This window comes from Strongylocentrotus purpuratus, unplaced genomic scaffold (genome assembly GCF_000002235.5).
Source record: "Strongylocentrotus purpuratus isolate Spur 01 unplaced genomic scaffold, Spur_5.0 spur5_scaffold_9, whole genome shotgun sequence".
NCBI lineage: Eukaryota > Metazoa > Echinodermata > Echinoidea > Camarodonta > Strongylocentrotidae > Strongylocentrotus > Strongylocentrotus purpuratus.
The window spans coordinates 19,586,946-19,614,859 of record NW_022145615.1 but is presented as its reverse complement, the minus strand read 5'-3'; the positions used below and the strand labels follow the sequence as shown (position 1 = coordinate 19,614,859).

General features: G+C 39.0%; 1 protein-coding gene across 1 annotated transcript; it reads left to right on the top strand.

Annotated features, from left to right (window-relative positions):
* The first annotated feature begins 125 nt into the window (after positions 1–125).
* LOC578026 (GON-4-like protein) lies at positions 126–27,217 on the top strand. Its single transcript, XM_030976370.1, has 27 exons — positions 126–1,308; positions 1,693–1,785; positions 2,579–2,632; positions 3,144–3,272; positions 4,041–4,334; positions 4,841–5,018; positions 6,095–6,214; positions 6,584–6,624; positions 7,137–7,787; positions 8,503–8,589; positions 9,357–9,531; positions 10,267–10,429; positions 11,154–11,316; positions 11,734–11,862; positions 12,466–14,469; positions 15,411–15,461; positions 15,689–15,778; positions 16,250–16,348; positions 17,374–17,514; positions 18,438–18,581; positions 19,713–19,805; positions 20,490–20,627; positions 21,976–22,667; positions 23,101–23,230; positions 23,782–24,212; positions 24,725–24,827; positions 25,128–27,217. The coding sequence occupies exons 1-27, from the start codon at positions 187–189 to the stop codon at positions 25,272–25,274; spliced, it is 7,662 nt and encodes a 2,553-aa protein (XP_030832230.1). The 5' UTR covers positions 126–186; the 3' UTR covers positions 25,275–27,217.
* The last annotated feature ends 697 nt before the right edge of the window (positions 27,218–27,914 follow it).

The following is a 27,914-nucleotide window of genomic DNA, read 5'->3' as shown; positions in this document are numbered from 1 at the left end:
GAGTTTTTTATTGAATTTAAAGCATGTTGTAAATGTATTAAACGCGGTCTAGACAGTCTACTAGTCTTTCCGTGTCTAATTTCAGGTTTTCATTGAAGAGAAAGAGTTCTGCATGTTGCCATGTACACTTCTTCTGCTATAGTCTAATGATAGTTCTGCAAACCAGAAACCTGTGAATGGATCACCATGGAAGAAGGAGGTAAGGAACAGAGCGAGCCATCTGAAAATGGCAAGTCTTTGGATCCTGTCAACAAAGAAGTGGAATGTCCAAACTCAAGCGAATCCCACAGGGTGTCTGCAGAGGCCAAAGCAGATGCCTCCAGAGGTGAAACGTCACAGGACGCAGCAGAGACCGGCAGTAGTAATAATGAGGTTGAAAGAGAAGGACAGGTTGAACCGATGGAATCCTCTGAAGCATCTGATCAGCAGCCTGACACAAAGGACACCAATGATCCTGAAGGAGATGTAGTCACGACCCCTGTAACAGCTTGTTCTAAGGAGGCTGACATGGAGGAGCATGTTGCCAGTCCTGCAAGGGAGCAAAGCGAAACACACAGTGCTCACTCGTCACATGAAAAACCCTGTAGTATAGGTGAAAATGACCAATGTGAAGAAATAGCGATGTCAAAGGCTACTGTCTTCAGCAGTAGCCCTAGCAAGGGAAAGGAGAGTGTGAGCGTGAGAGTTCTTGATGACCAAGCACTGGATAGCCAACCGTCAACGCCTCCAGAAAAGGGTCGATCAGAAATATTTGACGAGTCCATGTTGACTGAATCTCCAGCATACAGTGAGGACGGCAGGCTTGTGATTGGTACTCCAAGGTCTCCGGAATCTCCTGGGGATGAAGCCGTTCCTGGACCGGGGTTCGAAGTGGACAGGACCAGGCATCCTGCAGATGTGGGTTGCGAGGTGGAGATTGCAGGGGACTTCTTGCCATTAGACTCTTTCCCTTCTACCAGTCAGCACACCCCTTCCACCAGTCAGCACACCCCTTCCACCAGTCAGTATACCCCTTCCACCAGCTTCTGTGAGAACCCAGAGACAGAAACTGACTTGTCCCTGAACCAGACTCCTCCTAGAACTGGTCCTAAGTCCATCAGATCAAAGAAGCGGAAGAGAAAAAGACTTGTTCTGGCCAGGAAGAAGCAACGGAAGGTGATGCCGGTGAGGAGAGTGGTCCAAGAGGAGGACAACCTTGTTCAAGCCATCGACCAAGCCCTGGACCTTGATGATGACCTGGAAAGGAAACTGGAGGAAAATGCAGCAAAGAATAACCTAACAGCCATCAATGTGAAAAGCATTTTACATGTAAGTAAAACATTCATTATTTGTATTCACAAGTGGAAGACAAATTTCCTGATGTTGTGGACATTGATTCATATATAAAAGATTAATTGTACACATAATGTATCATGATTTGGAGCTGAGTTAGACCACTAAGCTGCATGCATCAGGTCTTCCAAACTCTGTTTTCACATCTTTGCCAAATAGAGGGAATGTTTTAAGCAATGTCCGGCAAGTGTTAAATTAAAGTTTAACCTCTTAACTTAACCTCTTCAAATTTCTTCTAGACAGGTTCTTTCACAATGTAATCATCTGACCAGTACTTCACTATATCTTTATTTGGCTCTTGCATGTTAAACATGTTTCTCTCTCTATCTTGATCATAATTTATATATTTTTTCTTATTAGCATGTGATAACCAACGAACACGTTTTGTCAATGGTGAGGAATACGATGACTGATGCTGGGCTGGTCGAGATAGAACGAGAACCAGCGGCTTATGTGAGTATTCCCTTTGGAGTCATCTGCACCCATTTGAAACCTACACTGTATCTGTACTTGTTGGGCCAGGAAGGGTTAGACCTCTTTGCGTGGTCACTGGCAGGTGGTTATCTCATCAAATCAGCTCTCAATTAACATAAGAAAAAGGGGACCATGGGGGATCAACGGGTACCGCTTAGGCATTGTTGGCTTTATAGAGGGCGCAAGTAGCTACAAGTAGTGCAGTCCCGCTTTAAAGTGTTGTTTGTCTCTAATAATTGGAATATTACTTACTTATTAGACACAGCAGAGGTCTTATGGAATTCTAAGTGATGAAAACAATTATTTTCAAATTGAATAGAATTTAAAATATGTCATCATTGCCCTTTCAGATTTTCTTGAAGGCAATCAGGATGCCTCTCTCAGTTGACCATAGAGTAGAATTCCAAGAGCTTTCATAACGTGTAAACTTATACTTTAATAGTCCTTTTGGTCTGTGCTGTTCCAATCTTTAGTGAGAAAAATCAGTCATGACACAAGGAAAAGAAGTATTATTATATTGTCAAATCTTGGGTTTAGACAGTTACATGTACCTTGGTTCATAGATTTCTGTTGTTGTACACATCTAGGAAAAAAGGAATAAACTCTTGGATTTAGACAGTTTGTTACATGTACGTGGTACCTTACTTCTTAGATTCTTGTTATACATATCTAGGAAAAATGAATAAGTTTGTACAATTTACCTACTCAAAATGACGATAACTGATGAATTGTATAACCATCCATATTTCTTTTCCTCTTCTTTACATGGTAGACACCCAAACTGACAAGGGCCAAGTTAAAGGAAGCAACAGAAAAGGTTGGAAATGTAAGTATTTGTTTAAAAGGCATTCAGGGATTTGCACAGTGAAAATCTCAAAACTTGTATAAGGGCCAAAATGTTATTTTAAAAATCATAATTGAAAACTTTCCTAAAATTATGATGAGTTATCACTTTTTGATGGGAACTTTTTTACACAGAAGGCATGGTAGGAAAGAAAGATGCATAGTCACATGGTGTCATTTGACCAATTAGATTGGGCACCAATTAGAAACCCATTTTATAATACAATAAAACCTGTCTATAAAGACCACCCAATGGAGACAAAAAAAGTGGTGTTTATAGGCAGGTGATCTATTATGTACAGGTTCCTTAAGTACATGTGTCCATAAGAAACCATTTTCAAGGGAAACAAAAAATGTGGTCTCTGTAGACAGGTGGTCTCTGTAGACAGATGGTCTTTCTATACAGGTTGTCACTCAAGCAGGTTTGACTGTACCAGATATCGCACTCAGGAGTCACGTCTTCTGAAAACCATCTTCAAATTCCCTCTTTGTAGATGCCATACGTGTGGCCACTGTCTCCAGTCAAGAATAAGAAAGCAACGCCAGGATTCATCGAGATCAACTTCTCAGACGATACATCATCGGATGACGAGGATTATGAACCAACTCTGGACGAGCTCATGGTATGTTATTGGGTCCAAATTGATTAGTTGTGGATACTGAAAAAAAAGTAACGATGGCAAAAGCCATTAGAGTATTTTCTGATCTTGAAAGGAATTTCATGGGAAATTGGCAGATGTATGAACTACTTTCAAATTAGATGTATTTTTGTTGTAGCTTGTGATATGTAAAAAGAACATGTTCAGAAAATTCACTGTGAACTGTTATCATTTTAGTAATGGTATTGGCTATTGGTAATCTCCAGTATCACTGTTTTCAATGTTGTGTTCTAGTATTTCATTTTAAGATAGGTGTACTATTATGTGAAGAATTGTAACCGACTAAAAAGTTGGGCAGCATATGATTTAGAACAGGATGTAAGAGGCTTTCATACATGTGTCTATTTACCCTATATGTTTCATTTTCAATCATAGTTCAATGCAAATTACTCTTAATAATTAATTATACTCTTCACTTAGTGACAGATGTTGTTTTTTTACCTGCACATTAGCTTTGAGTTTTTCTTATTTGTCCGTCACTGCACTTCTCTTGCACGTGTTCCTGCGACCGCGCACCTTTTTCTGCACAAAGTACGACAATACTCTGTAAGAGGGATGTACTCCAAAAAAAGAAAAAGAAGAAGAAGAAATCTATCAAACTTAAGTAAATTAACAAAAAAAGTATTTTTCTCTCATTTCTGTTTGGCTCCCCACCCAATATTTAAAGCTCACAGTTTTATTATTTAAAAGACTGCATTTTGTGTACATTAATTTTGTTTTCTACTAACACAGAGAGAGGAAAGCGACTATGAAAGTGTCACATCCCAAATGAGCGACTTTGGTTCCCCTTGTGCCAGCACCCCTCCCCGATCAGTCCAACCCAGCATCACGGAGAGCGAGATGGAGGGCAGCCCCGCCCCTGAATCTGCCCCCGCCACAGACACCCCCAAGACCAGCCACAGGCCGGTAGCAAGGCACCTGCAGGTGGTTCCTGTACCCATGGGGCCACCCCCTCCTCCCCTCAACCCTGATAGGCTCGGGGACGATGATGCTTTCCTGAGAGAGCTGGCTGCCGTCACGAAAGAGGTGAGGATGCACGTTTATATCTTGTAGTTGTCCAGATAAGCTTCTTATCACATTGTGGTAAAGAAACCTGGGCACTGTGTCATGAAAAAGTACATGTCTGCCTACTTGAAAAGTACTTGAAAAGTGTAATTAAAAAGAAATCAAATGACAGAAATTGAATAAAGCTACCCCATCTTTAGCCAGCTATCTTAGGTGCATATGTTACTCCGCTCATACGTCACACGCCAACGATCGGCGGCGCCAGTTTCGAAACAATGGCTTTGAATACATAATGCCAAATCAGCTACTCAAGGCCTTCAGACTTTATGAATTTTCTCTCTTTTGGTGAATCTTTCATATGTGGCTCCTAGGGGTACGAAAGAAGTTATTAACGCCCGTTTAGACCACCAATCAATATATAAGTTTGGTTTAGTTCCCCTTTAATATAACATTTTTGTCATGGATTCAATATGCATTGAGCGCTGTACATCACAAATTCTTCATTCTTTCATTTTCCCTCTACCCAGGAGGCCAACATCATAGCCCATCGCACCCGGTCAAAGCTGACCATTGACAAACCCCTGGAGGCCATAGAAGCGTCCTTCATCGCTCCTGATGCTGAACATGATATGTATGATGTGTACGAGTCCGACCATGAGGATATCGAATGGAAGAAGTGGCTTTCGTCACTCTACAGGACAGAAGGTGAGTGCTGACTTCCCTTAAAGGCATCGTTTAACAATGTTAAACCTGAGATGCACGGACCTACATGTTATCAGTGTCTGTGAAATGGTGTAATATTGAACTCCTAAAAAAAATATTGAGCTTTAAAATGATCATGAAGTGCCTCAAAAAAGTAAAAATCTTTGAGTGACCGGTTTTACCATACTCATTTTCCCAGGTAAACTGTAGTGTTATAAAAACCGTTAGGAAAACAAATTTTGTAATTTCGATTTCCAGTCATAAATATCTTAATGATCAGACAGGCTTGTAAAAGTCATGGGGTTCCTGACTGACCTAAATGTTTATAATTAAGATTGCAGCATGAGCTAAATCCAGGATTTTGTTTCAGAAACTGAGACAAAGTTACCCAATTCCTTTCAGTAGCTCCAATCATGTGAAGTCAGACGGGAATCAAAAGTTACGAAGGAAAATCTCTTCACAGTCGACCCTGCAGTATGTGTTTCTTTTAACCTAACATGCCTATTTTACACATCTTTGCCTGGTGATGGTTTGATAGAAGCTTGTGTCTATATACTGTACATTCAATTTACATGTATAATTATTTTGCAGAGGCAATCATCATTCAACATATTGTGTATATATTCCAAAAATGTGTATTTAGTTTTTGAGCCAACGGTATATCTTTCATTGATAAAGGAAGAGCCAATATTATTAAACAGTATTTTTAAAGAAAGAGATGTTCTTTGGATTTGAGACATCGAGTCGTGTATTTAGAATTTGCGTAAAACCCAGAAGAATCTACTATCATGGTAATTTTTTTGTTATTACTGCACATGTACTCCTTACACTCAATGGCCTTTGGCAAGACATTGATCTACATTTGCTACACTCATCCCAGGTGATGTAAATGGGTACCTGGCAGGAATTAATTCTTTGAAATGCTAGAGCGCTGTAATGGCAACACAGCTAAAGTCGGGGTAATAACCTCAAGTTTGGAAGCGCTTAGAGACTTAATTGTTGTTCGCGCTATATAAAAGCCGAGTATTATTATTATTATTATTATTATTATTATTCTTTTGTTTCTTTCCTGCATGCAGACACTACCCACACAGAACCCACGGATGATGAACAGAATGACCCGGAATACAACTTCCTAGCAGAAGAGGAACCCGTAGACAAGGAAGACTTCAGGACAGACAGAGCTGTGCGTGTGAGCAGTAAGTCACGATGTCCTTATGTTCACAGAGTAAAAACTGATGCGTAGGAAGGTTGAATCAAATTACTGCCCTTTTTGCGACTTACAGGATGTTGCAGAGATCTAAAAATCTAAAAACTTGTTAAAGGGCCAAAGTATTGTAGACAAAAAAATCACCATTGAAAACTTTCCTAAGAGTATGATGGCAAAATATCCATTATTAGTACAGTCATTTTCTATTCAAATTTGACTTTTGCAACTGCCATTTGCTGTATACAAAATGAGCAATCATATGAACCTGTATTAAAGATCAAAGGTGTCCACAAAATCATTTGTTTATACTAGAATATGCAGTTATTTTACGATTTGCTCTTTGTTTTTTATTCTACAGAGAAAGAGCTGAATGGGCTTCTGGATGAGGTGGTTGAGGCTGTAAGTATTAAAACCTAATTTTATTTTGTCATAAGAGTAAATTTTATCTGTTCATGAATAACCATTTTGAGGGTTTGTTCAGCTGATCATGTATTATTTTTTATGGATGTATACATATACACTGTATACTGATTTAGGGATTTCTGTTATTTCTTGAATTTATCATCATGTCATTTGGAACTTGTTGTGTATTTCGCGTACTCTAGTGACCCGGAGAGTATGCATAAGTCATTAAAACTAGTTAAGATTTCACATGTATCCCGTGATACATAATCAAACTCCCCAGTTCAAGATTATTTAATGTTGAATCTACAGGACTTGATGGATAAGAACAAATTGTAAATTGAATTATATATTTTGAGTAATGGTTTTGAGAAAAACTGCATGTATCGCTCTGCATTATCCCTCCCTAGTCACTGAATTGTCTACTTGGCTAAAAAATATAATTCATACTGAACCTGTTGATGTGCCTTTCATCCTACATGTTCTATTTCTTATGCTATCTTTGACAGTATGGTGATGATGTGGACTGGCTAGATGACTTTGACATGGGCATATTCGACCAGAACCCTCAATCCTCCCTCCTGGGTTCCTTGATGCAGCAGAAGCAGAAGTTCTCCCCTTCCAAGTTCTACACCATGCCGTCTTCCTTCTCCGGGAAGCCTTCCACCTCCTCCCCTTCCGGGGCGTCCACGTCGTCAAAGTTTCGGCTTGGGGAAGTGCTTTCCTCTATCATGGCTGCAGCGTTGTCAGCTGATACAACACCTGCTGCGGAAACACCTGCAGCAACAACGGTGGTTGAGGCAACAATGGCAACTTCAGCAACAGAGACAACAGCAATGGTAACAGAGGCAACGGTATTGTCAGCATCAACGGCTATGGTCACAGAAGTAACTTTCCCTTTAAAATCAGAAGCAGTGACTACTGTGGCAACTGGACAACCTCAGCCACAGCCTCCACCACAACAACCACAAGCACAACCACTACAGCAAACGCAACCATCTGTGGCAGCGCCGACAGTTCCTCCAGTAGTTCAACAGCAGGTTCCTGAGGTTAGCGTCCGGCAGGCTCCCCCTGTAGCATGGACCATCGAGGCCAAGACACTGCCTTCATTGACCCTGAATGGAGAAGAGCTCCAACAGTTTCAACAGCAGTTACAACAGGTAATTGTATTTCTAATAGTAGGACCGTTTTCACCCCTATCTCCTGACGTACATAAATTTTCAACGGCAGTTACAACAAGTACACATATTTCTAATATTTGGTACTGTTTTCACCCCTATTCCCTGACGTACATAAATTTTCAACGGTAGTTAGATCAGGTCCACATGTTTCTAATATTGGGACTGTTTTCACCTGTATCCCCTGACATAAGCCTGATTTAGTCTATAACAATAAATGTTTCAGGAACAGTTGTATTAAAGGAAAAGAAGGTTCGGTTCTGGTAAAGAAAACACTTTAGAAGAATGTCACAGTAGAAATTTCCCTTGAACTTGACTATTCTTCAAATGGCCTCACATTTGAAATATGATGAGAAATAGCTTTGTACCAAATATTTATGCCACATTGTATGTGTAGTCCCATGTATTTATTTTTGTATGCATTGCTCGTGACTCTCAGTAAGATTGAGTCAATTTCTTTTCATTTTGTTTCATATTTTCTTTAAAAAAAAAAGAAGTTTTGAAGTCATCATAATACAAAAGCCTTGGTTGTTTAATCCTGTTGTATTTAGACGTTTAACTAAAATATTATTACATTGGTGGCGAACAAAAAGCATATTTAATTTTTTAGAATTTTTGAAAAAATTCTATCATGGAATCGATCGCCCTAGAGAGTTCTCAAATTGTATTCTTTCTCACTGTCTGTTTTCTCTGACAGCATACACAGTTGTTATGTCAGATGTTCCTGATGGCAAGGGAAAACGACACGCTTACAGATTGCGCAAACCAGTCGAAACAGTACTTGGTAAGTACATTTAGTCCGAGTTCTCTCACTAGTGCATTCCGAGATTTAAAAAAATCCCATGTTTAAATGACAATACCAACAAGGTAGTAAACATACAAGCGCATACTTTATACCTCCCAAAATGTTTTTCCCAAACCACCTTTGTGTGAATCCATAAGGCCATAGTTTAATGCACTTCAAACCAAGGTGTCAATGCAAATTTCTTTGGTCCTAATGAATTACCCCTGGGATTCTACAAAGCCATATTCATGTCAATAGGACCATTTACATACAAAAAATGGTTTCCTGCTGGGAAGCCTTCATTTAGCACCACTTCAATCTATTGAATATTCATGTGTTGAAGGTAAATAAGAGATCAGTTAAGGTGTCCGTAGAGGGCAATCCAGCCCTTGTAATAAGTTCATTTGAATGAAAGCAGACAAATCTGAGAAATAGAATGGCGAAAGCTTGAAATATATCAAACCAATAACAAGAAAGTTATGAATGTTTGAAATATGACATCACTACAGCTATGCAAATCTCAAATTTGCAATTTGAGCCACAAGGGAAACTCTGTATTAAAGTGCTTGTTTTAATGCAATTGTGGCATTGGCACTGATAATAACTTGCCGAAGGACATTTGTACCATGCAGGGATTTGAACCATCAATCTGGCAATTTAAAGTGTAGTGAATGAACCTCAACATTCTGACTTCCACCTTTTACTAATTATCAAATCCATTTTCCTTCCCCCCTCCTCCAAATTTCTTTCAAATCATCTCTGGCCAGGCTGAGCTGGACCTACTTGCTGGTGTGAATGAAGATGGGATGAGGAGCCAAGGGAATGTGGACCAGAGACAAGCCCAGTTCCAGTCCTTCTTCAGATCCTGTAACTTGGGCGGGGCTCTGGAGTTGCTTAAGACGCCCAAACTGCCAATCATAGAAGAAGAGGAGGAGTTTAGAGGTTAGAGTTGATATATTTTGTGATTATATACAACTTATTCAAAGATCCAATCCAATAAACATGTAAATAAACATGTACCGTAAATCTCTGTGTATAAGACGCACCCCTATTTTGGCAGCCTGAAAAACTTTGTTGGCAGCAAGCCAGGTTCCTGTTAAAAAAACCATGCAGAGAAGGACCTTTATTTTACTGCGAGGTGCAGTTGAAGGTGCTGATTTGTGCTTGTGTACTTGTCACACATAGTAACAATGTCGTTTTTAAAACTTAAGATGACAGACAAGTTTTCCTCTAAGTCCAAACAGAAATCCTGCCATACTAGTGTTGTTCTAGATTCCGAGTGGTGAGTCAACACACCTTGTATGACTGAGCTGGGAGACATTGCCAGGCACAGTGCAGGTGGAGGGGCATAAATCAACACTTTAAGAAAAAACATGATTTTTTTTGTTGTTGTACCTAATGCCCCGGTCACAAATGCCATTACGAACTGCTACGAACACCTTACGAACGATTTTCAGACAATGGAAATTCGGGAAGACGATGGAAAACGAAGATTCGTACGAAATAATTGTTTGTACCAACCTTTGTGACCGTAGCATTAGACGTATAAGACGCACCCCCGACTTTCAATTTTTTCGGCAGAAAAAAAGCTGCGTCTTATACACAGAGGTTTACGGTATATATAACGCAAAAGGAAATGAGAGATTAATGCTGTTATTTATTTGATGCACCTTGCAGAGAAAAAAGCGGTGACGAGATCGAAGCCCCCACCATTCCGGATAGAACTGGGCGACATGATGGCCCATAGCAAGGTCTTCATCCATGCCGAGCTCCTACCCAAAAACATGTTTCACGACATCTCCAGAAGTTCCAAAATCATTTTTGTGGAGGGCGAAGACAAGTAAGTACAAATCACTCCTTTTCAATGAAATTTGAAAAATGTGCAGTATAATAATAATCATAATGCACTGTGTGCTGATTTCGGCTGCCAGAGCTAAAGCTAGGGTAATAACTTCCAAAGCTCTTTGGAAGCGCAGAGAGACGTTACATAATGTGATATGTGCTATACAAGAACCAAAATATTATTATTGTTATTATAATAACATTTTATATTTATAGTGCATCTAGTCTTTCCTTCTTGATGGTTACCCTGCTTGATTAAAAAAATTTAGTTGTTGAAATGGTAAATTGCCCTCTTTACCACATTTTGATGTCATTGAGTGATTTCAAGTTGGGTGTTAGTGTTTATAGCAGTCAAGAGCTCTTAAATCGAGCTAAACATTTGCTGATGAAATGAAGAGCCCGATACCCATATCAATATCAATAGCTTAACACTAACGCCGAACTGGAAATCAACATTTGCTTAGTCCCTAGGGGCTTTTGTTAGTGAATAGGACATTTGTACATAACATATTAACACCAGCCACAAAGGTTGGTTCAGCAGACTATAATTTTTTTAAATCGATAACACGAGCTACTGGAAGTTGACAATATTCAGAGGTCAAAGCCTTAACCAGCTGATTTTCATTTCGGTGTTTAAGGCTGTGTTACGGTTTATTAAGCACTAACACCAGCCCTATACACCCATCTTCACTCAATGTATCTTTCCTTCGCTGTCTCTTCAGATTGGTGACGAGGGGCCTCCATCAGTTTGGCAAGTTTGAAAACGGATTTCACCTGATCCAGAGTCTGATGATGCCCTGTAAGACATCCTCTCAGATCAGGAACCGCATTAAGAACCTCCTCTGCCATCGCAAATGTAAGGTGGACGTCAACAATCCCATCGTGGTAAGTACACTACAGGCTTGGTCCGAATAGGCCATTATCGTGATGTAATCCAATTGCAAGCCAAATAAATGCACACTTTAGTGCCTAAATATGAATTATTCAATTCACTTTCACTTACTTACATGTATTAACTTCACCTAATACATATATAGATGTTATGGTCTAGTGATTAGTCTTCAGAATGTAGATCACATTGTATAGGATTTAAATCCCAGCCGACAACTGTCCTCTGGCAAAACGTTAATCTACATTTGCCACTCTCCACCCAGGTGTAAATGGGTACCTGATAATCTTAATGCTAGTTACTCGGTGGTTTGGCTTAAAACGGATACATGTGCTACGCACCATGAGCGCTATAAAAGAAATCACCAGTATAATAATTAATCTGTTTTGAATCTCTTACTCGTACATACATAGATCTACAAGAGCACTAAGCAGCTGGTTCATTCACCGTCCATGTGTGCTGTAGTGAGACCCCATCAAGCCACTGCCCCTGTCAACATACGAAACAACAAGAAGCTACCAAAATGGGTTCTCAACATACAGGTGAGTGCACACAAGAATCTACGTTACTTCTTCAGTTGGAATCTTATATGAATAGTTGTTAGGAGAGTGTTGACAATTTCAAGTGGTTGTATTGTGCATTGCTTCATAGTGCTGTCCGTATACGGATATGTTGTCACAGGATTTTTAACACCTCACAGTGTTTCTGAGGAAATGTAATATTGATATGACAGAAATCGGAGATGCATGGCCCAAAGTGTTATCAGTGTCTGTGATATGGTGATATATTGAAGCCCTAAAAAAATTGCGCTCTATGATGATCAAGAAGTGCCTCCAAAAAAGTAAAAATCTTTGAGTGACTGGTTTTTACCATACTCGTTTTTCTCAATAGACTGTAGTGTTATGAGAACCGTTAGGAAAACGCAAAATTTGGTTTTGATTTCCAATCATAAATATCTTGATAATCAGACAGGCGATCGGCTTGTAAAAGTCGTGGGGTTCCTGACTGACCTAAAGGTTAATAATAATCTTTGCGCCAGAATCTGTGACAAAGTTACGGGATCCCTGTAGCCTTTTATACTGATAAATTATGAAACCTCAAACTTTATAGGCACCATTATAATTTCTTCTCTTGTGTCTTTACAGGGTGGACAACCTCATATCAAGGACTGCTTCCTCGAGTCTGAGCAAGAGAGGGGAATGAGGCGTGTGCAGACTCTCTCTCCGCTCAAGCCAAAGCTCCACATCCCGTATCAGACACCTGCCCAAGACCAGGTCCAGGTTCCAGTCCAAGATGGTGGTCCAGTCATCGGTCAGTTTCACCCGGGGGCCACGCCCCATTATATCCTAGCATCTAATGTTGGGCTTACCGCAGGAGGACTGATATTGCAGCCTGGGCAACAGATCATTCCACCAGGTCTCCTTCCCAGGACTGTCTGTGAAGTGAAGTACGTGATAGACAGCCCCCAGATGTCGGCCATTGCTGCAGGAAACGCACCACCTGCAGAGGGTCTACCAAGCGTGCCACAATCTTCTACTGGGGCAGAATCTGTGGCTTCGCCTGCAACTCAAAGTGTAGCAAGTTCCTATGCAAATCCTGTGCTTAATCTTCCACCGAGCAGTACTGTGTCACTTGCTGCCCAGATGGCAAGGGCTGCCACAAATGTAACATCCTCCATTGCCCCCCAGATGGAGATGGATAACATTACAGAAACTACATCACATTCTGTAGTAAGAACTCTTCAGTTCTCTGATTTTCATGCATCCACAGCACAGACAGCGCTGGAGAAAATCAATGCAGAGTCTTATCAGACAAATGGAAGTGAAAGAATTGCAATGCCATTGCCCGATACTCAAGCAGAAATTGCTCTGCATACAACTCAAGAAGCTTTGAACCAAAGTGCAGAAAGAACAGCACAGGCTGAGGCAGCTCTATCAGTGTTCTCTAGTAAGAGGAGGACTTCTTTAGTACCTCTTGGAGTTGGGCCAAGGAATACTGTGAGGGAATTGATTATGAAAAAGAGAAATAAGAAGCTGTCCCCTAGGCGCAGGCTTGGTGGATTTGTGAGCATGTCGTCTCTCGCCTCAAAGGGCATGTCCTCCTTGAATAAGTTTAAGCTAGGCACTGCAAGGAATAGTCCTGAGAGGCTACGTTTGCGAAGTCCCAATGCCAAACAATCACCCGGTAAGATGACAGTGAGAAGGGATGGTGATAAGGAACGTTCACCTGATTCTGCGAAAGCTAATCAAGGGTTGGCAGAATCAGGTGAAAGCATCATGACCCAAAATGCCACAGGGGAGAGAAGGACAAGTGATACAGACGAGGATTGTATTCCTCTGGAGGCTGCCTTGAGGCAGTTAGATGAGGAGGAAGAGACCATGAGGACTGCTAGTCCAAAAGTAATAGCAGCAGAGAACCTTATAGCCCTTCGTTGTGACGAGAGCCTATCTGATATTGATGCTTCTTCGAAAGTACAAAAGGAAGTCCAATCTATTCCTGTATCCACTGCTCTCACTGCTAGTCCCGAAATGGGTCCAAGTCCAAGTACCAAACACTCTCCCTTGCAGATGACGGTGAGAATGGACGATAAGGTAGCAACAGAGGCACATGTGCCTGTACGACTTGCTAGCTCTGAGCCCATGCAAGGAATCACAATAGGGAGCTCTGTAGGTAGTGCTAGTCAAATCATCACTGTAAACCGAGTTCAAAGTCCAACCGTAGAACTCTCCAGGACAGCGTCCCCTGTTGTAGTGGCCCCTCCTGCTATCCCCGATGGAGATACGCCCTCAACGATACCTAGCTTGCCAGCCGTCCAACAAGAAGACACCACGAGCCAGATGTCTGAAGGTGCCGCCAGTGCAAACGGCAACCCCAAATTGCCCTTTGACCTGGCAATGGACCAATCAGAGATGATGGCGTCCACAGCCACAGGAGGGAAATCCCCCACCCTAGATGAGCAGTCTGCGGCGAGGGAATTCCTGTCTGGAGGAGAGCAGGGCGGTCCCGGGGAGGATGGAGAAGAAGAGATGGAGACGGGTAGGAGGAGCAACGTCAAGGTCGCAGCCAAGAGGATCAAGAGCAAACTGAGGAAAGATCTGGAGTCGACAGTAGTTCTCCTGGATCCGGATATAGTCAACCAAGACCCATATGTACGTACATTATCCATTTTGCACATGTTGTAAATTTGTTTCATTTATTTTGGCTGTGAACTCTGGCTCAGTCTTCAAGGGGTTAAGAATTAGAGATAATAGTGCTGTGTAATTTATATGAGTTTAAAGATACTATGTCCCATTTTCAGGCCAAAAAAATGAAAAGGTTAAATTCCAACGGCATTTGAAAGATAATACTAATTTAGAACTTCCCTAAAAAAAAGGGGGGCTTGAAAATGTCTTGAAGTGGGAAAATAACGACCATTAGTTGTCAAATCGACTTAAGAGCTATATTATAACAAGTAAGTAACCAGTAAGTAAAAGTCTGATTTTCAGACCATTGTACTAAATGGTCGTCGTTTTAATTTTGGCCATTACTAGAAGTTGGTTATTGATGTAGACAAATGCTCATGTACACTTTACAGCTCATTTTATGTATGTTATTACCAAAGAAGAAAAAATGCCAGTCAGTCACTCAATAGTGTCTGACAGTGGAGTCTAGCAATTAAACAGGTTTTGTTGCAGAATTTGAATATTAGGACATTGCTAACGTTTACATTTCACAGATAGGACATACATGACATATTCATAATTCCTGCAAAATTTGATGTTGGCTGCAAAAGGGACATAGTATCTTTAACAGATAAATACAATACCTTCCTTTAAAGAATGTAAGATAGATAGGAGGATATGGATTGGGAGGGGAAGCTATTTTTTCTTCTGCTTGTGTTTATTTGTGTTTGTATTTTAATACTTAGTGTATGTACATTTTGTGCTGATGTTGTATGCAATGCATTATCTTGAATGGTTTAGTAAAGAAATAGCTTAAAACTCCACAACCCCACATAGCTTAAAACTCCATAACCCCACATATGTACAATAGCATAGCCCAAATGTTGATGTAATAAGCAGATTTGTCCTTTTCCCCTTTTTATTTACAGAAAGAAGAGCGTGAGATGGCATTTGCCAAGGATTTTCTAGACAGAGTAAAGGTAATAATAATTTTTTTTCTCCCTCCCTGGTTTTGAGTTGAAATTTTGAGTTGAATATCTCTAATTTCATCAGTTTTTGTTTTCATCTGTCAGTCATTGTCAATACTCTAGTACCATGCTCCTTTTTTCCCTTTTTTTTCAACATGAACTTTGTGTTGCATTTTCTTACTCAAATATTTGCTTTTTGTACGCATTAATGACTCACTCTTCGTTAATTTCAATTACAGGAAGCTTTACATGACAACTTGGATCAGTACCGGAATTTCCTGAGAGTCTTCAATGAATATTCTGAAGATCCAAACTCGTCCATTGCAAATGTAAGTCAATTTATAGGCATGGTGCTCTTAAAGGTATTAGGTAATTTTGCCTCTGATTCTAAACAAAATCCTGGATTTAGCTCATGCTGCAATCATAATTATAAACCTTTAGGTCAGAAATGAATCCCATGACTTGTATAAGCCAATTGCATGTTTAATTACCAAGATATGTATGATTGGAATTCAAAATTTAGAAACCGTTTTCCCAGCGGTTTTGAATAGTTTTTATAACACTACAGTCTATTGACAGGCCTGATAATTACCCAATTTAAATCGGTTTCCTGATTTTTTTGTTTTTTTTCCACGATTTTTTCCCCAATATTTTTTTTCCTGATTTTGTTGTTGTTGTTGATATTTTCTCTTCCAAAAATACTGCGGCCTTTACGCCGGCAAATACGGTAATTTCTTTAAATAGAGTAGAAATATATAGTGTATATATACTGTGAAGCTAACAAATATCTCCATTTACAGTTGTACTACGCAGTGAAGTATGTGTTGTCAGAAAGACCTGATCTGATAGAAGAATTCACTGCCTTTATGCCTCCTGATGTTGCCCTTCAGTGCGGTGTGGTAAGTAACTAACCAGTAAAACCACTGCCAAAACACTTTCCTTATCAATTTTGAGGGCGCTACATTTCAAGAAATAGGTTTTAAATGGACTTAAGAATTATTTGAGAGTCAAGCAGGATAATAATCAAGACTTAGGCACGAAAAGATGCTTCTGAAAGGGTATAGTATTTACTGATGTTCGTTGCTTAAAAGTTCTGTTTTGACATATATCTCAATGAAAGTCTAGTAACATTAAGCCAACTTAAGATAATGCATGTATGAACGTGCCCCTCCTATGTTTCATCGACGCGGGCTATGTTGAGTGGAAAACATCCTGTCCCTCTGATAGGATGTTAAATGGAGGCCCTGTGTAGAGGAGAGTCACCACCTTTGCACTTTAAAGACCCACTGCTCTATTCTTAAAAGAGTAGTGGAATACCCTGGTGTAGAGGTCCACCTGCACACCCCCAATCAGTCATACCGGGAGGAGAGACCATAGGGTTTAAGGTGATTCAGTTTGCTTTTTCGCCTCCCAGGCACAGGTGATGCTAAATAGTAATGATAACAATAATAACACTGGCAGAGTTGTTAAAGATAAAGACTAGTTCTGGTCATGCGATTGCATTGTGAAAGAATGTTGTGGAATCGATCAGAAAAGGTGGATCATCTTGCATATAAGTATATTGGTGTGTACTGCAAGGTTCTGGAATCATCAAAATGATAAGAAATTTGGCCAAGTCTTCGTAAAGTTACAAGCACTGTACACAGAAAGATGTATATGGGACTACGCACACGTGCGCGACACGTGCATATTATCTACATGTATTTGGTCCCAATAGATAAACTAATCTACCAAATATATCAATTAGTAGGCGGTTTCCCGGCAAAATTTTTATCATCAAGTATTGGTCAAAACATATTCTTTCACATGATTAATAAGAGCTTCCATTTTGTTTTTTGAGAGGGGGGCGTTTCCAAAACTGGTCTTTACCTTTAACAAGTGTATGAAATTCTTCATTTTGGCGTCTTTCCTCCTTTGATTTCAGTTCTTAGAGTGTCTGGAGTTCTCCAAGGCCAGGCTATTCCTACGTCAAGTAGAGGTCCACTTCTACAAGCAGCCAGCCCATATACAGAGGATCGTCAAAACCATGGTACAATGGGGAGAGACGCAGCGAAACTATCAAGACGTAAGTCCATACTTAGTCATCAAGAAACTTGTTTACAAAAACTATTAACCTAAAACGGTTAAAATGGCCACTGCAACAAGTTTAGGTGTAGGGATATGTGTTGATATAATAATAATAATAATAGTGAATATTTATAATGCGCCATGTCTGTCAAAAATGACACTCCTGGCGCAGTTGTGTGGACATTGTATAATTGTGGGCATAGGACCATCAAGTAATTCAAGAAAGAAAGTAAAAATACACATGAGTTAAAGTTTAACATACTTCAGGACATAATTTACAATAATAGAATAATACAATATGTGAATATATTGAGATTGGGTAGCTGTCATGCAGCTGTTTGATATTTTCCTTTCTGGTTTTAATACTAAGTGGGAAGAGGTTCTCCAGTTTTACAAATGTGCTGAATCAGCTGATTCTCACTGCGAGGATTGGTCAGTTTGCAGAGTTGATAGATTGGGGAATACACATATGGGTAGATATTTAGATAAACATGTACATACATGTATGTAGCTAGACAAAGTTCCACGGATATGTATAGATAAATTAAGGGAGTTTAATAGGTAGCTATATGTATTTACAGATAGGTAACATCTTAATTTTTCTTACCTTTGTTGTTCTTGTTTGTTGGGGAAATTAGGGGATGGGCTTTTAATAGTTTCCAAGTTGGGCTCTTATCATGGGACTAAAATTTTTGGACTTTTGGCCGACCCTACCCAACCACTCATGTATAGTCAAACCTGCTGTAGTGACCACCTGTCTTCAAAGACCACATTTTTTGTTTCCCTTGAAAGAGTTTCTCATTGAAACATGTACTAAAGGAACCTGTACATAAAGACAACCTGCCTATAATGACCACTATTTTGCCTCCCTTGGGTGGTCTTTAAAGACAGGTTTCACTGTATCATATATTCTCTTTTCAGTTGAAGGAAGCATTGATCCCACTGCTGAAAGGGCAGCCTCATCTGGAACAGGAGCTATCCATGTTATTCCCTGACAGCAGACCACCAGAGAACTACATGATGGACTTTGAGGAAATAAATCTCACCGATGAAAAGAAAATGGCTGTAAGAATTCCTTCTCGTGCTTGACCTTGTTCTTTGGATGCATAGTTTAATCAAACATAACTGAAAAGGTTTTCATCCACATGTTGAGCCTTCAATTTCCAGTATATGTTCCTCGTTTAATTTTATTGGATTTCATTTCAATTTTCATTCCAATCCATCTCCGTTGCCATTTCCGTTTCCATTCTCATTCTCATTCTCGTTTCCAATTCCATTTCTATATTCATTTCCATTTCCATTTCCATTTCCATTTTCCATTTCCATTTCCATTTCCATTTCCATTTCATTTTCATTTCCATTTCCATTTCCATTCCATTTCCATTTCCATTTCCATTCCATTTCCATTTCCATTTTCATTTCCATTTCCATTTTCCATTTTCCATTTCCATTTCCATTCCATTTCCATTTCCATTTCCATTTCCATTCCATTTCCATTTCCATTCCATTTCCATTCCATTTCCATTTCCATTCCATTTCCATTTCAATTTCCATTCCATTTCCATTTCCATTTCCATTTCCATTTCCATTTCCTTTTCCATTTTCCATTTTCCATTTTCCATTTCCATTTTCCATTTCCATTTCCATTTCCATTTTCCATTTCCATTCCATTTCCATTTTCCATTTTCCATTTCCATTTTCAATTTCATTTTCATTTTCATTTTCATTTTCATTTCCATTTCCATTTCCATTTCCATTTCCCATTTTCCATTTTCCATTTTCCATTTTCCATTTTTCATTTTTCATTTTTCATTTTCATTTCATTTCATTTCATTTCCATTTCCATTTCTTTTCATTTAATTTTATTTAATTTAATTAAGTGTTACCAAACTTAATATCACATAGTATGCAGATTAACTACAGATACAGAGTATATATATATAATTTGCTTTTAGGAACTGAAAAACATAGCATATTGCCAATCAAGGTTAGTCTCGTAAATATAATATGTGTGATTTTCTTTTCACATTCAAACATATTAACATTTTCCAATTGAACTCAATACAAAATTTTCAGGTAAATAATTTCATTAAAACCACACTTTAATTTTTGTTTCAAGGGGGGACTAACAGGAGAGTGCAAAACCAAATGTACTATAGAACTGTTTTCTCATATTTTTTATTTCTGATTTTTCAGTGTGATGACTTTGAGGAGATTGAGCTATCAGAGAGCGAAGAGGAAGAAGAAGGGACCATAACCAAGCAACAGGGGAGGGGTGCTACCTATAGGGTAAGAGTACTTGTCCCGAGTCCTTTAAATAATAGTCAAACCTGCTTTAGTGACCACCTGTCTACAAAGACCTTATTTTTTGTTTCCCTTGAAAATGGTTTCTCATTGACCGAAACATAAACTTTAGGCACCTGTACATAAAGACCACCTTTCTTCTCTCCCTTGGGTGGTCTTTACAGACAGGTTTCTAAGATTTTGGTATCATTCACACTTGTCTATTAAGGCCGCTAAGACAGGTTTGACTATATATGGTAGCTGTATGAAGTTGGTCGACGGACCAGAGCTCAGAACAGACAATATATTAAAGGACAACTGTACTAATTTGGCTAGGAGGCCACCCAGGGTGGTCACTGGCAGGTGGCTATCTCATCAACTCAGCTCTCATTTAATATATTAAGAAAAAGAGGATCATGGGGGACCAATGGGACCAATGGTCACCGATTAGGCATTGCTTTCTATGTAGAGGGAACAAGTAGCTACAAGTAGTACAGTGGGGCTTTAAGTAAAATTATGTTTTTAAAATGTCAATTCATGTTCACGATCCATACTAATTCTATTATATTGGGTAATGTATGGGGCGTACCTTGGGCTTGTCCATAATTATTTGTATAGAAATAAATCTAATTGCTGTGATAGTACCTTAATCATTGTTTTAATTTTTATCTTTCTATTTCTTATTTTCAGAATATCCTGGACCCGTGGAAAGGATTGAATGATGAGCTTCAGTACGGAACCAGGAGTTGTAAATGTAACTGTCATGAGAAGTCTCAAGACTCCCGGGTCCAGCGTAAAACAAGGCACTGCGCCTATTGCTCAGCCATGGTGAGTTGCCCATCCACTGTTTTAAACCCCCCCCCCCTTATCGTACTCACAGAATGATTTGGTAGTTCAAGTTCAGTGTGATTGAAGCTTTTCAATACTTAATCAAATATACATGGATACGATAGAGAAGGTTCATAAAGAAATATATCTCCTTATCTTTTCTAAAAATGCTTGATGAGATACATGCACATTTTCGTAACTGATACAAAATGATATGGAATGAAAAATTTCATCTAGTGTTGTAACATCACAGATATTTCCAATTCCGTTTAACCGCCAGCCAAAACCGGACGGTTTTCGGTTAAAAGGATTTAAAAAAAAAATTGTGTTTGTATTGGAAAATTAAAAGAAATCATTATATTTCGAAAGAATTTACATAATTAGAAACAAAATTACTGAACAAAAACGGAGACTTTACTGTCGGGCATGCTTTGGAACAATGATTGGGTTTCACTTTGTTTATGAAGCTAATGAATCTAGTACGCACATATATTCGTGTTAAGAGCTAGCGATCGCGATATTGCAGAGGTCAGGATTTAGGACTTAAATGGCATCAGTTAAGTTTTGTGCATGTATTCAAGGCTGGGAACCTAGTTTTGCGAGTCAACTTCTCAATCTACATTCTACAATCTTGCAAATGATTGTTATCGTGTAGATTGTTGCTCTGCAATTCAAAATTTAACAGTCGGGGCTGACTTATGATGACTATAATGTCGGCAAAATTTGATTTATCAGCTTCATAAATAAAGTGAAACACAGTCATTATTTCAATGCATGTCCGACAGTTAATTTTTCTATTTTGTTCAGTGATTTCGTTTCTAATTATGTACATTATTTGTTAATAATGTGATTTATTTTGGTTTTCAAAAAAAAAAAAAAACAGGAAAACGAAACCGCCAATTTGGAAACAGATAGTGCCTTGGACGTTTGGATACCGGACGGTTAAACGTTTGACTACAGCACTATTTTCATCATAAGATAGCTAGGTTGCTATCAAAAGGCCACTTATAAAAAAGGACAATGCAGTATACATGGGGTTCTTGTAGAACTTTGTCGTTAATCCTTATTAGGCCTTTAAAAAAAAGATGTTGTATTGCACTTTAGGTGCAGCCAAAACTTGGGTTGGTCGGTCGGAAATCTTATTTTTTTAAAACTTTTTTTCTTCTCTTTTTCCTGCCTCTTTTGGTAGACATTTTTTTCCTCTAAAAATCATTAAAAAAAAAGAAGAAGCTTTTTTAAAAAGCCGACCATAGATATCAAGATTTTGGGTCGGTCGCAAAGGGCAATACAGCATCTTTTTTTTATAGGCCTTATAGCCAATCCTTTTGTCGTTTCATTATCTCTCTAGGTTACCAGAGCAGAGCTCATCAGCTCCCTCCGTGGTCTATGTCCCGGGCGGAGCCGGCCCCTACGAGACAGATCAGTAAGCAGAAGGGGAGGAGGAGGACCTGGAGAGGGCAAGAGGCGAGGCAGGGGATCAAAGATGGCCGATGCTGCGAAGGGAGAGGAAACCACGAACGAGGCTGTTAATCATCTCTCACAGATGTGCGATAATTTGGCGGACTACCTCCAGGACAATGCCTCGGCGACGGAAGACGAGGACGATGTAGAGGACGATGAGGAAGGTGGCGATGAGGATCATGACGATGACGAGGAAGATGATGATGAAGATGACCACGATGATGATGACGATGTGGATATCGGTGAAGAAGATGAGGACGAAGATGAATTGGGTGTTGCTACCGGAGATGACGACGACGATGATGATGTTGCAGATCATGAGGATGATATAGAAGGCCATGAAGATGAGGAGGAGGAAGAGGAAGAGGAGGAAGAGGAGGATGTTGCAGATGACAGAGACGATGAAGACGACGATGATGATGAAGGTGGAGTGATATCAGAGGATGATGCAGATGATGAGGCAGAGGATGGAGGAGAGCTGAATCACATGACGTCTGGAGAGAGCACCGATGATCTAAACGGAGACCACTCACCTTGTACCAGCCAGGGCAGTAGAGAGACAATGGACTCAGGAAATAGGTAATGAAAGATTTGTTGTGTTTGTCTCAAATTATCCCTGTGGACAGCTACCGGATGATGTCAAATCCATTGTCTTTTTCAAGAAAGCACCTGGGAAATTGATGATTATGTGCAGGGGAGTGTGAATCTGTATACTCTACAGAAGTAAAACAGAACGTTTGTACACCCAGCATTTGTTTTAAAATGTGTAGGAAATTAACCCGATTGTACTCAATCCAAGATAAAAATTGTAAAGATGTATTTGCCAACTTCTTACATCCTTCGGTCTTAAAAAGATAAGTGTACAACAATGCAAGCTGGAAATTGCAAACTAAAGTGGTATTATATAATCAGATTAAATCTTTTTTTAATATTCAAGATTGTCTCTGTATTCTAAAATTGATTTAATAAATTCAATTTTATTTTTATATGGATTTCTCTTTCCCACTTCCAGTAACTCTGGATCCCAGCTGAGCACAAGCCCTGCCTCCTCCCATACTACCCTCCTGGGGTCAGGGGTCACCATGGATACAGACAGCCGCAGTCTCACATGTTCACCCATGGAATTTCAGAATACTCTAAAGGTATGTGATGCCATTCCTTCTAATTCTTAAGTGCAGGATTACCTCACTTATTCCTAAAGCCACACTTGCATCAACTGAGAAATACCTTAAAGTGTACCAAACAGCTGGAAAAATTAGTAATTTTAGCGCTTTCTTAAATTATTTGGTATTATAATTTTGTGTGCAACATATACCAATCATTACATTCGCGAATATACCACATCCGCCGATTTGCACTGATAGTACTTAGGAAAAGATTACTAATAGGATTACATATTTAATTTAAATACATTATAAGGTTGGTTGGTTGTAAATGCACATACAGCTCAAGAGCTGAAACTGTTGAATTTCTAAAGAAGCCACCTTTATTTTGTTTAAACAACCCTGAAATAAGCAAGCACACCTTCATATTTGTGAAATATATCTTTAAAGTAAACACACATGCATCTCAAGAGGCGAAACTGTCAATTTCTAAAGAATGTAAAGGTCACCTTTATTTGGTTAAAACAACCCTGAAATAAGCAAGCATGCCGTCATATTTGTGTAATATATCTTTCATTTTCTTTGCATAGGATGAGGAAAAGGCCGTTGATGCCATCGTTGATTCAGAAAAGGAAGGTGTTCCTGCATCCGATGTGGTGTCTGCAGAGCCCGAGATCAAAACAAAGACTGCTCCAGAAGGGATGGAGTCTGAATCCACAGATGGAAAGATGACAGACGAACAAGGACTAGGCAGCGATGCTATTGCTTCTGCCAGAAGCGGAGTACAAGAGACTAAGAGGAGAGAGCAGGAGACTGAGAGGAGAGAGCAGGAGACTGAGAGGAGAGAACAGGAGACACCAGTTCCTGCAGGAGACAAGGAGATGATGGTAGATGGAGGAGAACAGGAGGAGCCTAATGATGGAGACAAGGTAGAACAAGAAGGAGGAGGAGCAGCAGTAGATCCTCAGCAATCATCTACTGGAGAGACCGATGGAGCTTCGTCAGGGTCTACCTGGAACAGGTAGGAGTTACAACTAGTATTTTAGGGTGACCTCAACTTAAGAAACCTGATGCCTTGAGTAAACGGAAATTCCTGATAAATATGCAGAGGAGATGATGGAGATTGGACAACCTTTTCCTTTCAAATGTTTGGAAGTCTGATTTGTGTGCAAATATTGACATGTGTGATCTCTCAAATTACATTACATCTGAATTATTTTAGAGGACATATTTCTGGTAAGGTATCTTGAATTGACCACTGGCCAAAGAAATGTCTAAAATAATGGTCTCATTAATGGTTTCAGCGTTTTACTGGTCACAACATTCATATGTCTAAAACTTTTCATGGATCTAGGCCCTGTTTCATAAAACTTGTTAACAATAACAATAAGTTACAATAACTGTTATAAGCTACTGAAATCGTGCATTTGATCGGTTAGGAGCAGATTTGTCATAGAAATGTAGCATTTGTTATCGATAACAAATTGTATGAAACAAGGCTCTGATCTTTCCTATGTTGTGTTTCATTCACAGAGATGCGGACAGGGTGTTGCTACAAGCCTGTCAGGAAAAAGGAGCCAGGGAGGAGACATTCATCAACGTGGCTTCTCAACTTACTGACAAAACACCCCAACAGGTATGTATGTTTAGCCCAGTTGTGTCTTCTTTTTGGCTTCTAAGACATATTCAATATCAAATATCATGGGGTTATGAAAGTGTAAGATTTCTCAGAAAATATCTTATTAATAAGAAATTGAAACAATGTGGACCAAGTAGGGATCAAGTACATAAAACCACGGAAGAAAGTATTAAATGAAAAGCATGTGGGTTCTTGAAGTCCAATGGTGGTCACAGGATGATTAATCAATAAATAAACATATAGGCGGAGGTATATTAGAGACACAGTCTTATTCATCTTGTTCATTTTATTCTAAAGGTCAAGGAAAGATTTGCCATCCTTATGAAACTGTTCCACCACGACGAAGAGCCTAGCAATGATGAGGATGATGAGGAAGAGGAAAGTGAGGGGGAAGAAGATGAAGAGGAAGATGAGGATGATGGGGGTGATCAAACAGATAGCTGATGAAATCCAATCACTACGGAAAGCCTAGCAACGATGAGGATGATGAAGAGGGGGAGGAGGAAGAGGAGATTGGGGGCAGTGAAACAGAAAGCTGATGAAATAGTGAGGAATCTAAAAGCCCACTGCACTATACGATCAAACCATGATCTGATCAAGGTCCTTAGAATGGAAGACTTTGCATAAGCATTTCATATGAACATTCAAACATGTAAAATCGTAATGACGAAACCACAAACTTCCTTGTTTAAGAATGAAAGCTAATCAGAGGCAAATTGTTGTGACCACCCATGCAATTGTCTCTGATTTGAAGCCCATATAGCCTTCACTCTGACTAGAATGCTTTAACATGAAAACTGTGGTAATTGGTATTCATATTGTTATTAGGTACCTTAGTCATGAAGATTAAATTTGTTTAGATTTCCATAACTATTGCAATTGTGGTTTTTCACAAAATCGGTTTGCAGTGGGTTTGTATAGTGGGCAAAGGGCTTTAGGATATACCTGTGTGACCATATAGTTCTCCACCCAACCTTCAAAACAAATTTTTCTTGCCTCTTGCCTTCAAAGCTGCTCAGAAATCCATCAGTTTTGTTTTCAAATTTTGAAATGTTATCCAATAAGTTGCCTAAATTTGTTATGAGTTGTGATATAAAGTGAGAAGAATCCTCCGTTGTCAGGCTGTGATTTAAGTGGAAATATTACTGGATTTTTATTTAATCATGAAGTCAAAGTTTATGTTTTGGCTGTTTAATTGACTTCCATAGCCAGTTGAGAGGGAAAGTTATGCCACCACTCCCTTCCTTTTCCCTTTAATTGTTAATCCTCTATTGATGCAGTCCCTCAGAGAAGATTTTGAGCAGTAGGTCCCCTAGCGAGCATGTACTTGGGTAGCATCCTGGCTTTGTCACGTTGGACATCAATCATTCTTCAGTCTGTTACAAGAAGTATTCTCATGCCTGTATCATGTAAACTCTTGTTATATACAGTGAAAATAGAAAGGTGAACTCATTTTAATACATACATAGCTGAAATACATGTAATATGTATAAATATTTAAGAAATGTTTACGTTGTTGCTACCTTTTTTGTCCAAAAAACATTGTTTAAGCTTGCCAGAATAGTATTACATTTGAATGCTTAGCTTGTAAATCTATTTTGGTCTGGAGAAGATTTTATAATTTATTATCTGAATTGTATATATGTTCGTTTTTTTAGTATTTTTGGTTTGATATGTTGTACAGAGAAGGGAGCTGAATAACATTTTCTTGAGATAATAATGTGGTTTGATGATGATTTACAGGAGTTTGATGACGTTCGTGATGATCATGGTTGTTGAGAAGTTATTGAATTCAGTTTGGAATTTGTATCATACTGAGGCGTCTCTTACCAGACCATCAATAATTTGAACTAAAAATTGCATAATTACTTTCAAAGGACAAGATATTGTCTGTTAACAGTTGGTTACGAGTAAATTTATCAATGTAACAGAGGATGAGTAACTGTGCATATACTCACATATACATCATCATCATCATCATCAATTATTAAAGTCAGCATTTCCCCCTTAACTTTACTTTTGTGCCATGATGACACTCACTCCCTCCACTTCTTCTTGTCTCAAGCATCCTCCTCATTTAGACCAACCTTCCTGCTTTCTTTCTTCACCATATCTTCCATGTATCAATCACATAAAATTTGTTGGTATTCATGTAGATAATTAGAAATCTTACAACTCATATCCTTATTTATGCTGTAAATTGAGACAAGGAATTCATGTATATCTGCCTTTTTTGTGCAATTTTATTTGTAATATGGTAATCAGCTGTAAATAGTGTATGCATGTACATAGCTGTATTCGTCGATGTTCCTGTAAATACTGTACATTTTTGTATTTCTAATCTTGCAGAAAGCAAATATAAACCTGAAATTTTGTGAAACATGGAATAATCTGTTGTTGTAGTTTCTTTTAGAAGCAATGATTACCATGTGCATGTGTGTGTGTGTGTGTGTGTGGTGGTGGGGGGGGGGGGGGGGGGGGTGTTTACCCTTCAAGGTACTATGTCCCATTTGCAGGCCAAAAAATGAAAAGGTTAAATTCCAATGGCATTTGAAAGATAATACTAATTTAGAACTTCCCTAAAAAAGGTGGGGCTTGAAAATGTCTTCAAGTGGGAAAATGACGACTATTAGTTGTCAAATCGACTTAGGAGCTATAGAGCCAATAATTAATTTTTCAGACCATTGTACCGAATGGTCATACGTTTTATGCTGCTCAAAGATTCAATCAGTTTAATTTTGGCCATCACAAGAAGTGGGTTATTGATGTAGACAAATGCTCATGTACCCTTTTACAGCTCATTTTATGTACATGTATGTTATTACCAAAGAAGAAAAAAAGCCAGTCGGTCACTCAATAGTGTCTGACAGTGAAGTCTAGCAAGTAAACGTGTTTCCTTGCATAATTTGAATATCAGGACACTGCTAAAGTTTAAATTTCACAGATAGGACATACATGACATGTTCATAATTCCTGCAAAGTTCTACAGAATTTGAGGTTGGCTGCAAAAGGGACATATACCTTTAAACTAAAACAAAGATACAACAAAACAAAATAAATGGATCTTCAGACTTTTTCAATGCC